Source organism: Falco punctatus (assembly GCF_963210335.1).
Source record: "Falco punctatus genome assembly, chromosome: Z".
Taxonomy (NCBI): Eukaryota; Metazoa; Chordata; class Aves; order Falconiformes; family Falconidae; genus Falco; species Falco punctatus.
In genome coordinates, this window is record NC_137586.1 from 74,444,072 (window position 1) to 74,456,430 (window position 12,359).

A 12,359-nucleotide genomic window follows, 5' to 3' on the forward strand; every position below is an offset into this window, starting at 1 on the left:
ACACTGCAGTGCTGACTTGCTGGAACTGTGCTGGAGTATTCAGTAAATCCTTGGAATTGTCTTGCCTGTTAATTTTGGGAGGTTGAAATCTGCCACTTAAATTTCTCAGCTTCTTTTGGGAGAGACACATGTCCTTGTAAGATGAGACTTATGGATCCTCCTAAGAAAGTAGGAGGAATGTAGCTGTGTCAAAAACAGATACATGTCACTTGCCATCCTTGGACAGTGGCGAGATCCCTTCCCTTTGTGTGCAGTCTGGAAAAAATAACTTGTGCTAAGCTAATGAACAGCTTGATCTGAGATCCAAATTCTTTCAGCATTAGTGAGGGGTCATTAAAACTTTGAAGGGCCCTTATGCTCTGTCTACATTGCCTTTGAAAAGTTTCTTTGCTGTCTAGGTTGACAGGCTGTACAGCAAACACTGAAATGCTGATGACTGTGATGTGTTTAATGCTCCCTCTTAAGGAACAAAACCTTGTATATAGAAAACTTTGCAAATCTTCTAACGTTTGTGCACTGGGACTTACCCTGCTTTCTTATTTCTAGACTAAATAATACCTATACAGTTTAACTGTTAGCAGAATACTGGTTAATAAGGCTGTCATTGCTAATAGATAGGAAACTGCTTTCATCCTCCTGCTACAGGGTAAGACACTGTAGTGTGTATACATCCTGAATGCCCTCATTCACTCACGGTCTGATCTCTTTTAAGAGGCCTTTGCCCAGTGACAGCCAGTTCACAAAAGCTCTCCCTACTACTAAATCATCACTTTTTTTTAATTTCAGGTTGTCTCCTGCAAGGCTGAGCTATAGTTAGCCTATTAGCAGAACAAAGCAGTTAGCCTTCACCAGCCAGTGACACTATCTACATGTGTGTGAATTACCTTGTTCTAGTGTAACACTGTTCAGTCTCTGACTCAAATCAAGTGAAAATGGTTCATACAAATTTTCAGAATTTTCATTTATAGTGTGGCACTCAAACATGTTTAATAAGCTGGTTTTAACTCTGGGGTGTAGCTGAATAAAGCATGAATCTGCAGTGGTTGTCTAGGTCTTGGTGGTCCCTTGTCTACAAACACAACTGCTCTGTTGATGGGCATTCATTATGTTAGTTCATGGACTAACATGTATCTCTCCTACCATAGCTAGTGGGTCAAAGTGGGGAGGTGAGCTTGATTTCTTCTTTTATGTCTTTGCATGTATTCCTTTTCTAGAAACCAAAATTTCATAGGTAATATCATATTATCATGCTGTTCATAGTATACTAGAGCCACTGTTCCGTTAGTGTGTTAAGGCTGCTGGCTTCCCCTAGAAAGAGATTTCTGGCATAGAACTTGTACAGGATCCTCACTGGGGATCAGTAGGAGTAACATGCAGTAACTGAAGAGCTGGAGCCATTCAGAGAGCAAGTGGAGAGGTGGATGGCATTTAAAGGCTGCTACTTGTCCCTCTCCAAATGTGTGGCCATTGCTCTCGGTCTGGAAGTAAATACGTAACGTCTGCTGGAACTTAGCAGGCAGTTGTGGTGGCTAGGAGCAGCAAGGCAACCTAGCACTGGACTCTGTGTCAGTTCAAAGCTAGGAGAGCTTGTGTGTTCCCCACAATGCAGTGGTTTTGATGTCTAGGTGTAGACAGGTAGTGTGCTGGTGCTGTAGCATCAGCTTCATTGCAAGATGGTCTTGATGCTGCAAGTAACTAAATATAGCTCTTTAGACTTCTCTGTGTACTTTTCTTTGGGACATAATGAGGGCCATCTACCTTCCTATCAGGGCAATGGCTATCACAATTCCAGGATCTTTAGCAGAGACTCCTAGCTGGTACACGGTTTCAGTAGTGCTTTTAGGCAGTTGCAGTATGTGCTGTGCAAACAGACCCATGCAGTCAGCTTTACAGGCTATGGACTGTTTGACAACTGGATAAAATGTTTGCCAGCGGTTTCTCTGCATACTTACCTTCTGTCTCAAGCTTGCAGTGGCAAGTTCAACTCCTTGCCCTAAAGAATGAAAACTATGAATATCTAACAATGTACTGATATCTCTAATCAGGCATGCATAAACTTACAAACTTGTTTCGTCCTCTCAGAAATCAACAAAAACAGTCCTTTGGCAAACTCAGCAATGTCTTATGTTCTAATCTTTTGTCCTTGAAGGAGTGTGGTAAGTATGTTGCTTCTAGAATACTGGGCAGTGGTGAAACATTTTTTTTTCACCCAGGGTTAATGGAAATAAACAAGTCATTAAATATCTTTGCTTTTAGTTCTTGATAGCTAAAATAGTCTTGTCTTTGGAATGAAGATTTCATACAGTCTTCCCTGCAGACTTTTAACTGTTGAGAAACACTTGGTGCGTAGTACTCTCTTCTCCACAGGCCTCTCCCGTAAAGTTTATCTGAGCAGAGCATGTAATGAAGTACAAATAGATACTGAGAACGTGTCAGCTCCAAGTGATCATTTCCTTACTGCTGGCTTTCCCACTGCTTGAAAGGCCAGAGGATCTTTCTCTTATGCTGACTGCAAACACCATTTTGGGGATGGATTCCCTGTGCAAGGCTTCCCTGGCCTTGCCCTTGCCAGTGACTGCTGTACTGCATTTGCTGCTAAGTTCTGAAGTGAGAAGTTTCGGTGCATGCTAAGTATATCCTGTTCTTCTTTTCCAGACCACGCGAGCAGAGTTTGATTTGCCAGAGTATTCTGTCCGCCGGCGGTACCAAGACTTTGACTGGTTGAGAAACAAGCTGGAAGAATCTCAGCCAACACATCTCATTCCTGTAGGTAGTAAGCAAGAATCTGCTATTAATGAGTCCTGTATATGTCTTCCAGGGGTGATATTTTGGTGATTATGTCTGTCTAGATTTAAATACAATACTCATTCTTTTCTAGTGGAGTGGGAAGAGCTTCCCATTCTTCACTCATTATGAAGCTTAGACTTTTCTTGGGTGGCACACGTGAGAGGTGAGCTCTGACAGCCTCCTGTAGGGCATTATGCACAGTGACTACATTTGTTGTGACATAAATGGAACACACTTAATCTGTTTGCTCAATTATTACATCTAGATTTTCAAGTATCTAAGGCTTATGAAAAGCCACACAGGTACTTTAAGTCCCAGTCTCAGACAGGTTTCAAGATGACCTTTTGAGCTAGTTTCAGAGAGTATTTTAAAGCTATTTGTGCTAACATTTAATAGCAGACTTAAAAATCTCCGTGAGAGTAGCTGAACTGCTGCACCCCTTGTTGCTGAAGCTGGCAATGAGACTACCTTAAGTGATATGAAGAGTTGATACGATCTTCAGCAGTCTGCTTTTTATGTTGTAGAAGATGTGAAAGGGTAGGAAGCCTGTGAGATCACCACAATCAGCTTTTTCAAACAAAGAAATACAAAAAGGCCTCTAGAAGTTGAATTGTTGGGAGACAGCAACACTGTTAGTGTACCTTAGCTTGCCTGTCTGTGTTGGTGGGGAAGTTTCTCCGTTTTGCCTCCTTTAGCAAGGGCTAGACTATGTGAGAAGTATGCAGTTAGGCTGTGCCAGGGTAGAGAGCTGTTTTAAGTCCTTAATTACTCTGGGACTTGCCTCTAAGTGGAATAATGGCTCAGTCTCTCAAAGATAAGAAATACTTCACAAAATCATGTGACGCTGCTAACTGGCAACAAATGTTTACTGAGGGGTAGGGAAAAAAGTGAGGGTGAGCTTGCTTGGGTAAGGTGGAGACATGAGATTAATGTGTTAGCTGCCCAGACCTCTTTTTCTTCTTCCCTATTCTCTGAATAGCTGGAACTATCAAAGTTAAGCTCCTACAGATTCTTGAGTCTGCTAACAGGCTGCCAGTCCTGCCAGAAGGCTGCAAGGGAATAAATAATGGTCTAGTAGCAGAAGGTGAGTCACAGCCAGGGAATCGAGCTGCTTTTGCTGTGACCTGGAATTTGTTGCACACAGAATGGCAAATTTGGCATAAGTGGCTCTAATACCAGACATGAAATCAGCTGAAGAACAAGATAATCTCTTAAGTGCCTCTCTTCTAGAAAACCAGGAAGTGTAAGGATGTGCTGCTGTCTTCTGTCTGTCTATGCACAAGTTAGCAGTTACAGAATCTCCTATTAATCTCCATGCAGTGGTATGGCAAGGAGATTGCAGAAAGCTTTATGTATTTATTGCCTAGAAGTAGGTGGGGAATAGAAGCAAAAGGCCGTTCTAGGTGCACTGTGACTCAGGTGTATTCTGAGAGGATGTTTCAAGCCAATTGGAGGGTATCTGTATTTGTAACTGGAGATACTGCAATCCCTGGAGGCCTTCAGTCTAACAAAATACAGAAAGGGGGTTGTCTTCCTAATCTTGGTATAGTGACTCTGCCTAAAATCTTACTGTAACAGATGATGTGTCGTCTTAGTGCAGTGAGTCATGATGGCCTACACTTAGGAGCCCAGACTAAGCTGAATTCCTTTTCATGTCTTTATTTTTTAAAATAATCTGATTAAACTAATCTGTTCTTTCAAACAGTAAAAATGCGTTCACATCTGTCTCTAGATGACAAAGCTAATGTTAACATGGTCAAGGATCTTGTCTTTGGATAGTGATGTTTGGATACTTGAAGCCATTTCTGACTGCTGTGAGTTCTGCTCGTGTATCACAGCAGGGAGAAGCAGACTACTAAGCTGGAGGACTCTAAGGTAGATAAATAACTCACGGTTAGAGCAGGGTATCAGTTGCTAGCTACTCACTACTTGGGATGGACCTCCAAAGGCCTACCTAAAATGTGAATGACTATAACTACTGCGATAGCTAAACCCAGGTTAAATGGCAGAAATATCTGTAATAGGGGTGCATCCTTCTGTGGGTCTCAAATGCTTAAACTTGATTACTGAGTGTCAGTTTGCATCTGTGTGGCTGAACTAGGGCTCTTTTAACTATTTTGCCATCTTGTCCTTTTCCCTCTGCATGTGGTGCTGAGGTAGTGACTTCCTAAAGTATAGAGTCGCAGCTAAAGTTTACAAAGCAAGGGAAGAGTTTCTTCCTCTCTGAAGACTACTGCACTAAATGTCATTCTTCTGAAGTCTAGAGTGTACGTTATACTGGTTTAACCAGAATGACTGATCTGAATGCTAATTACTTTTTATTACTAATTACAATTACTTTTGTCACAGTTTTCAGGTGACACAATCTTTGCATAGGAGAGCTCGATTCCTGAATGGGGTGAAAATGGCTGTCACTGCTAGCTTGAGAGTGAGCAGATTATCTGTCTGGGTGGACCATTTTGCAAGAATAAAAAGCAAAACACAATTTCAAAACTGATACTCATTTTGGAGTCCATGTTGTCTGGAGAGAACAAAAGCTGATCTAGTGGCAGAGCCAAGGCTAAACATGCTGAGGCTTAAGTAGTTACCTTCCATCTGAAGCTGTACTTTGAGGTCTGGAGACTTAAGTGTAGCAGGAAGAGCTGCAGAAGTAGCAAGTCTGGAGGCAGATGGGGTTACATGTTAAACTGAACTCAAGAAATGGACTGCTAGAGTCAAAATAGGAATAAGACTAAAGAGTAGATATGTTGGCAGAGCTTTGTTGCTTACACAAACATGCTCAGGAATGTCAGCTGTGATAGATGACTGAGTGTGCAAGTGCCTCAGGAAGGCTTCAGCGTGGACTACTCAACCGTTTGCTGTGTTGAATCTGCTATTTGTCTTTGCTCAGTGTGGTGCTATTACTAAGACTATCAGCCCTCCACAGAAAGACCCTGCTCAAGAGCTCTAAATTGTTTAGAAGTGGGGTGGGAGTAAGTAGAATTGTCAAATTTTGAGTTTTCTTGGACTGAGCAGCCTTGCTTCAACATCAGTGCACGTGTGCATTGCTGTAGTGAATAGTGTGCAGCTTTGCTGTCACCTCCTCTAGCTGGTGCTTGAACATGAATAGTGGTAGGGAGAAACACCCTAAGGTATGGTAGAAGTACTTAGTGTATCTGGGCTGTGCTAGTGTGGCTCTCAGCTGAAGCCACTCAGTAAAATGGCTAGCATTAAGCCAGACCAGCTAAAGAGTAATTCCGAGCAGGAATCTGCATCCTATCTAGTGTATTTTTCCTGTTAGCAAACAACATTTCAGTTCCTGTTTAAGACTGGAGTTTGATTGCTTTTTTGTTTCCAAGTAGCAGAAGCAAGTTTTTGGTCTCTTGAATCTTGTGTATTTTGCTTGTCTCTGACAGCCTCTTCCTGAGAAATTTGTGGTGAAAGGTGTTGTCGATCGCTTTTCTGAAGAGTTCGTGGAGACTAGGAGGAAAGCATTAGACAAATTCTTGAAGAGAATAACTGATCACCCGGTGCTTTCTTTTAACGAGCACTTCAATGTGTTTCTCACAGCCAAGGTAAGCCAGTAATTTCCAGACACATTTGACAGGGACAAGACATAGGCACCTTTGCAGCCCCTCTTGAAATGAAGGTAAAAAGGCATTAATTAAACTACATGTCAGAACTTCCCCTAAAATGTCAGAGTTATTGGGGACCCCGAATGTTCTTTGGGATAGACCCCCCTGTGTGTGACAAGCATATGGGTTCCCTTTGCTTGGAGTGGTAGTCTGCAGATTTTACAGATTGTTCTCCATACCTGCTTGTTTTGTGTTCTGGTGTCCAGAATATACTCTTCTGATGCCAGAGAGGTTCAGATAAAAAAACTGTGGACTTTGTAACCTCTTCCTGTGGGGGAGGAAGATGGATATCTCTCGCACAAAAATCTTACAAATGTCTTGACTTTTTTCTTGTCTGTACCTTCTATACTGCTTGCATTTGTTGTCTTCAAAACAAAGCATGAAAATCTAATTCTCGTTTATTCTTGGTCAGCAAATTCATGCTCATCTCCTGTGTGATTCATCCAGCAATTTTCTTTGGCTGTCTTTTAAACTGCATTTTAAATAAGACTAGGAGGACCTACAGTCATGCTTGGGTTTGACCTGATATGTGAGGAGAGCTGTAAAAGCATGTTTTTCCAATGTCACGTTATGCTAGCTCACTCAAATGTGACAGTAAATTTGAGCTCTCATCAGGCTTATGCTGTGCTTGCTGGTAATGTGAGACTTAATCTCCAGTTCCCTTTTATTTCCCCTCTGTGTTGAACTTAACTGCTGAAATAAGTCAGAAATGCAGAATTTGTTTAGCACCTTGATAGTTAAATGTCAGATAGCTTTGTTCTTTTCAGCTGTCCAAGCATGATGTAACTTTCTTAGCTGCTTCTCTTCTCCCACCTCTGTAAAATGAATGGTAAGGGCCTCAGCATCCTCAGCTCTGGCAGGGCTTGCCTTGAGAATAGAGAGCAATCCAGGAAGGCTGAGGAGAAAATGGACATGTTCTTCATTTCTCTCTAGTTGGAACTTGCTGTATTGCAGCAGTGAGGTGTCAGTTCAGTACGTTAGGACTTCAGAATGTAGCTACAGAAAGTCATGAGACCGCCTCCTGGCTGAAAAGAGAAACCAGCCTTTCTCAGAGTTCCCTGTTTGGACCAGTAATAGACCAGAATGCTTGTAAGAGCAAGTGAGTAATTTTGAGTTAAAGGGTCTTTTTCTGATGCCTGCTTGCAGGTAGCACTTAGGACAGGCAGAAGGCAAGAGTCAAGGAACCACTGCATCTAAATGCAAACAATTAAAATTATAGTAGCTGCTAAGATGTCAGGTTCTCTTTGATCAGATTTATGTATGAGTACTTGGACTACACTTGACTTGTAAGTACTTGGAAAGAATATCATAGTACGTGTTTTGAAGATGGCTGTTGTGTTGGGTTTTTTTAAAGAATGCTTAAGCTTTTGGTCTAGTCTGTAATACTATGTCTAGGTTGTGGACCTCTTCAGGTCTGCTTGGTTGGAACACATCTATTCCTCGGGCTGTATAGGATAACCTAGTTACAGCTCTTGAGCCTGCTTTGAGATGTTGAATAGTGACCCCTGCTGGAAGGAGTAAACTATGAAAGGGACGACATTTTGGCTAACTAAACCGAGGTTTTTTCTGATGTGCTGTCAGGGTGAAACCCCCTGAAGATTGTAGGTAAACGACCTTGTTAACATAGGTTGTATGAACGTTGACTTATGTAAACGTTTAAAGTGTTGGTGAGGAAGTTTAAGCTTCTGTGCAGGCAACACAGCTGCACCTGACCCAGCCTGAGCTGCAGTCTGTCTTGCAAAGAAGCTGTGTCCCCAGGCTACACTTCTTCTGTATACATTCTTCCTCTGCCTCCTGTTTGACCACACAACTGGTGTGAGAAGGTTGCTGACCAAACAGGCATGCAGTCTGTAGCTCTTGTACTAGTTCATCAGGGGCAACTGGTGCATTTGCATAATACTGGTATTGTGGGCTATGACTTAAAAGTATGTGTGGATGAATGGCATGAGCAATATTGGTGGAAACAGATCTGTTAATATCACTACTTCCCTGGTGACAGTACAGGAACATGGGAAAGTCTGGCCATGTGCAAAAGTGGGTCACTTTCTTATTTACAATGTACTTCTACCATTCTCCTGGATAGCCTGTTTCCATCTAGAGGTACTCTTGAAACTGTGCTCAGCTATAGAACCTTGTACAAAGTGAAGTTTTGTCCAAGGCTACGGGTAACTTCTGGCCTTCACATGATGTGGTCTTGACTAGAAAGTATTCTTCATTGTATTATTCTTGCATCATGCAAGTGAAATGTTTTTAAACTTTTTTTAACTTCCTAGGATCTTAATGCCTACAAAAAGCAAGGAATGGCATTGCTGTCGAAGGTGGGGGAGTCTGTCAAATATGTCACAGGAGGCTACAAATTAAGAAGTCGGCCACTGGAGTTTGCAGCCATTGGGGAGTATCTAGATACATTCTCTCTAAAGCTTGGTACCATTGATAGAATAGCACAACGGATTATCAAGGAACAGCTGGGTAAGGACACAAGGTGCTCTGTCTCAGTACTTCAGTCTGAGTGCTCTGTATTTTGTTGTGGTTGATAGCATGACCAAGACAACTTGCATCAGTGATTCTGGCCTGTAATGAGCCACATGCTGAGCAAAATTTAATGCCTCTTGCAGATTTAAAATGGGCCCAAAGCCTAACATGGTATTTTATCTTAGCTGAACTCTCAAAAAATTTTTTGAAGTTACTTTTGTTATACCAGTTTTCTTAGTAGCTATTTTTGGACAAACTTCTGGGAACATCTGTAGATCCCATCTGGAGGAGTACAGCTGAAATTCCTGGACACAGCAAACCTTTACAGACCTGTCTTAGTAGAGCTAACTTTTATATATATTTTTTAAAAAAAGACTTTGGCTACTGCACAGATGGAAGCATCTTTGTATTGGAAGCTTGTAGGAATCGTGAGTTTAGTAGGAAGCAACTCGGACTTGTCACCTGTACAGCCATAGAGACCTGACTGTTAAGCCTTGTGTTGCATTAGAATCTTGACTCTTGGGGAAGTTAATGTTTACTAACTTGGTGCATAGTTTCTCATGTTTAATATTTACATATCCTTGTGCCTCACTTGTACTCTGTTAACCTACTTTACCATCTACCTCTTGCAGAATACTTGGTGGAACTACGAGAATATGGACCTGTTTATTCAACCTGGGGAGGTCTGGAGGTTGAGCTATCGGAGCCACTGGAAGGGGTGTCTGCCTGTATTGGAAACTGCTGCACGGCTCTTGAAGAACTCAGTGAAGACATGACAGAAGACTTCCTGCCTGTGCTTAGGGAATATATATTGTACTCGGAGTCGATGAAGGTAAAGAGAGCCCTGTAGCAGAAGACAGTATTGTATTTATGTGGAATGATGTATCAGTGAGTTCATTATTTCTAACAGCAGGAAGAGTTGATGATGGGAGAAGGGGTAAGTAAATAATACATTCAGTAGGAGCATGTTGCCAAAACAAAACTAGTTATATTTAGTAGTGGGGTACTGCATGGGTAACATTATTTATCTGCTCTGCTTTTCAGTCAAGCTAAGGGGTCAGTAATGTATACAAAGTGTTGAAGGGTTGCTTCTTAATCAGAGTTGTGGGTGGTACTGTATAGGAGACATTTTTTGACTGCCTAGAATCTTCCATTTGAATCGTTAGAAAATCAGTTGTGGCTCAGCTCTTTACTACTCGGTCAGCGTCTGGCCCTGTAGAAAAGATAGTGTTGGCAGCTTCTCTCACTTGTGGATAGTAGAGTTGGGTGGCAGCTTCTAGAACGCTGTGTCCAAACCCTGTGTTCTGAGTTGAGAGGCAATTTTCACAAATGTAGCAAGGGGAAATTTTTTTTAAGCTTAAAAGCAAGGGTTTCTTCAGCTGAAGAGGTACTTCAGGCAGTTAAACACCACTTACCACAGGGAGAGCAGCATTAAAGACTTTCAGCTAAACTACCTGTTGGCTTGGAGACTGCACTTAGTCTGCATTATCTGACAAGAGCCTTTTAGAATGGGGCTGTCTGCAAGCCAACAGGTCTTCTAGTTGCAAGTCTTTAATGCTGCTCTCCCTGTGGTAAGTGGTGTTTAACTGCCTGAAGTACCTCTTCAGCTGAAGAAACCTTTGCCTTTTAGCTTAACTTTTAGAGTGACTTGACTTTCTAGTGCCCTAAATGAGTCGCTTTTCCTGTCAGTTATTCTGTGATAATGGACTGAATATACTCATTGTGTTGGTGCTTTGGAGTTGGTTAGATCTAGAAGCCAAGCTTGCAAAGTAGCAGTTAAAAGCAAATAATTATTGCTTGAGTACAGATAGATGTTGCATTCAATATTCTTACAAGCCTCAGTCCATGGAAAAATATGACGTCCAGGTTGGACATCTCATTAGTTTTAGTCCCTGAAAATCAAGAATAAAAACTATTGCTAGCCAAGACAGACTGTTCCTGTTTTCCTTCCTTCCCAGTTGCCAAAACTGAAATCTCTCAGGTCATACTGGCATAGTTCTAAGCACCATGCAGCTGTTTATCCACTCCCCCCTCACCCAGAGGCATGGGGAGGAGAATCAGAAAGGAATGTAAAACTCAAGGGTTGAGATAAAAACAATTTGATAATTGAAATAAAACCAGAAGAACAATAATAATAATATCAGTTATAATGAAAAGGAAGGCGAAGGGGAGAGGAATGAAAAGAAAGCAAGTGATGCACAGTACAACTGCTCACCACCCACTGATTGATGTCCAGCCACTCCCTGAGCAACAATTGCAGCCCCAGATAACACCCCCAGTTCATATAGCAAGGATGATGTCCCATGGTATGGAATATCCCTTTGGCTGGTTCAGGTCACCTGTCCTGGCTGTGTCCCTTCCCAGTTTGCTGTGCCCCTCCAGCCCTCTTGCTGGCAGGGCCTGAGAAACTGAAGAGTCAGTGACTTAGTATTGACATCACCCAGCAACAACCAAACCATCAGTGTGTTATCGACATTGTTCTCACACCAAATCCAAAGCAAGCACTGTACCAGCTACTAAGAAAAAAAATTAACTCTATCCCAGCTGAAACCAGCACACATACGAAGTGTAGTTTTCTTAGGCTAGAAAATACCAGACTGTTGATATTTCAGCAGCAAACAGCTACATAAGTATCTTCCCAGACTTCATAAATCAAAGCAAGTAACTGTAAAGGAGGCCACTTGTGGAGTGCAGGAGGCTTTCTGCTGAAAGGGCCCTCGTCACTAGTAGTGCAGTCCTATTCATCAGCTGCTAGGAAGCCTGTTTGTGAAATTAAAGTCTGTTTTGGTTTTCAGAACAAAGCTTTTAGACAGGTTACTGGATGGAAGGTAAGTTTTTAGGTACTAGGAGTTCAGTGCAACCTGGATAGCTTTCTCCTCTGCACACTGTACCCCAGGTATAGGTGTGGGAACTTGATTTGTAGAGCAGTCTCTAGCTGGGTGAACGTCCCTCAGAGTAAAGAACTGCTGGGTTATGTTCACTGTTTTAGAGATAAATGTTCACTTTAGTGTCTTCAGGGGCACTGTGGTACCTGAGGGAGCCAGCCTGGAGAAACTGCGCTTATGGAGGCAAACCATAAGAAATACCACACAAAAGGTGGTACTTCTGGTTCAAACAAATACTGGCTGCCTGCAGGCTAGGCCCTGTCTCTGGATTAATTTGAAAGACTTGCACAGGTGAGGAGAGACAGGCATTGTGGCCTTGAGTTAAAATGCATGCTGGTAGTGCCTAGGAGAGGCCTTGTCTAAAACACAATCCATGTATGAGATGGCCAGGTGACATCTTGCATCAGGTGATGCAGTCCCCAGCTGTGTGCTTGGACATTACTTTTAATGCATATTTAAAGGAAGCACCATATGAATAGCCAACTGTCTCTCTAAAGGCATGCAGTAAATAAGGACCATCTTGTGAGGTCCAGTCGTAGCAGGAAGCTATGTGGTGTGCAGATGGTATAGGATTGCAATCTAAGAGAGGAGAAGGACCTGC

The 12,359-nt window shown here is 42.2% G+C and overlaps 1 protein-coding gene across 2 annotated transcripts in view; it reads left to right on the forward strand.

Moving 5' to 3' along the window:
* The window catches only part of SNX30 (sorting nexin family member 30), a 50,250-nt gene that overhangs the window by 23,401 nt on the left and 14,490 nt on the right, over positions 1–12,359 (forward strand). For both annotated transcript variants that reach the window (XM_080371031.1, XM_080371032.1), the window contains exons 3-6: positions 2,656–2,766; positions 6,183–6,341; positions 8,675–8,870; positions 9,506–9,705. In XM_080371031.1, coding sequence (XP_080227157.1) covers positions 2,656–2,766; positions 6,183–6,341; positions 8,675–8,870; positions 9,506–9,705 — 666 coding nt within the window. The remainder of the gene's footprint in view (positions 1–2,655; positions 2,767–6,182; positions 6,342–8,674; positions 8,871–9,505; positions 9,706–12,359) is intronic.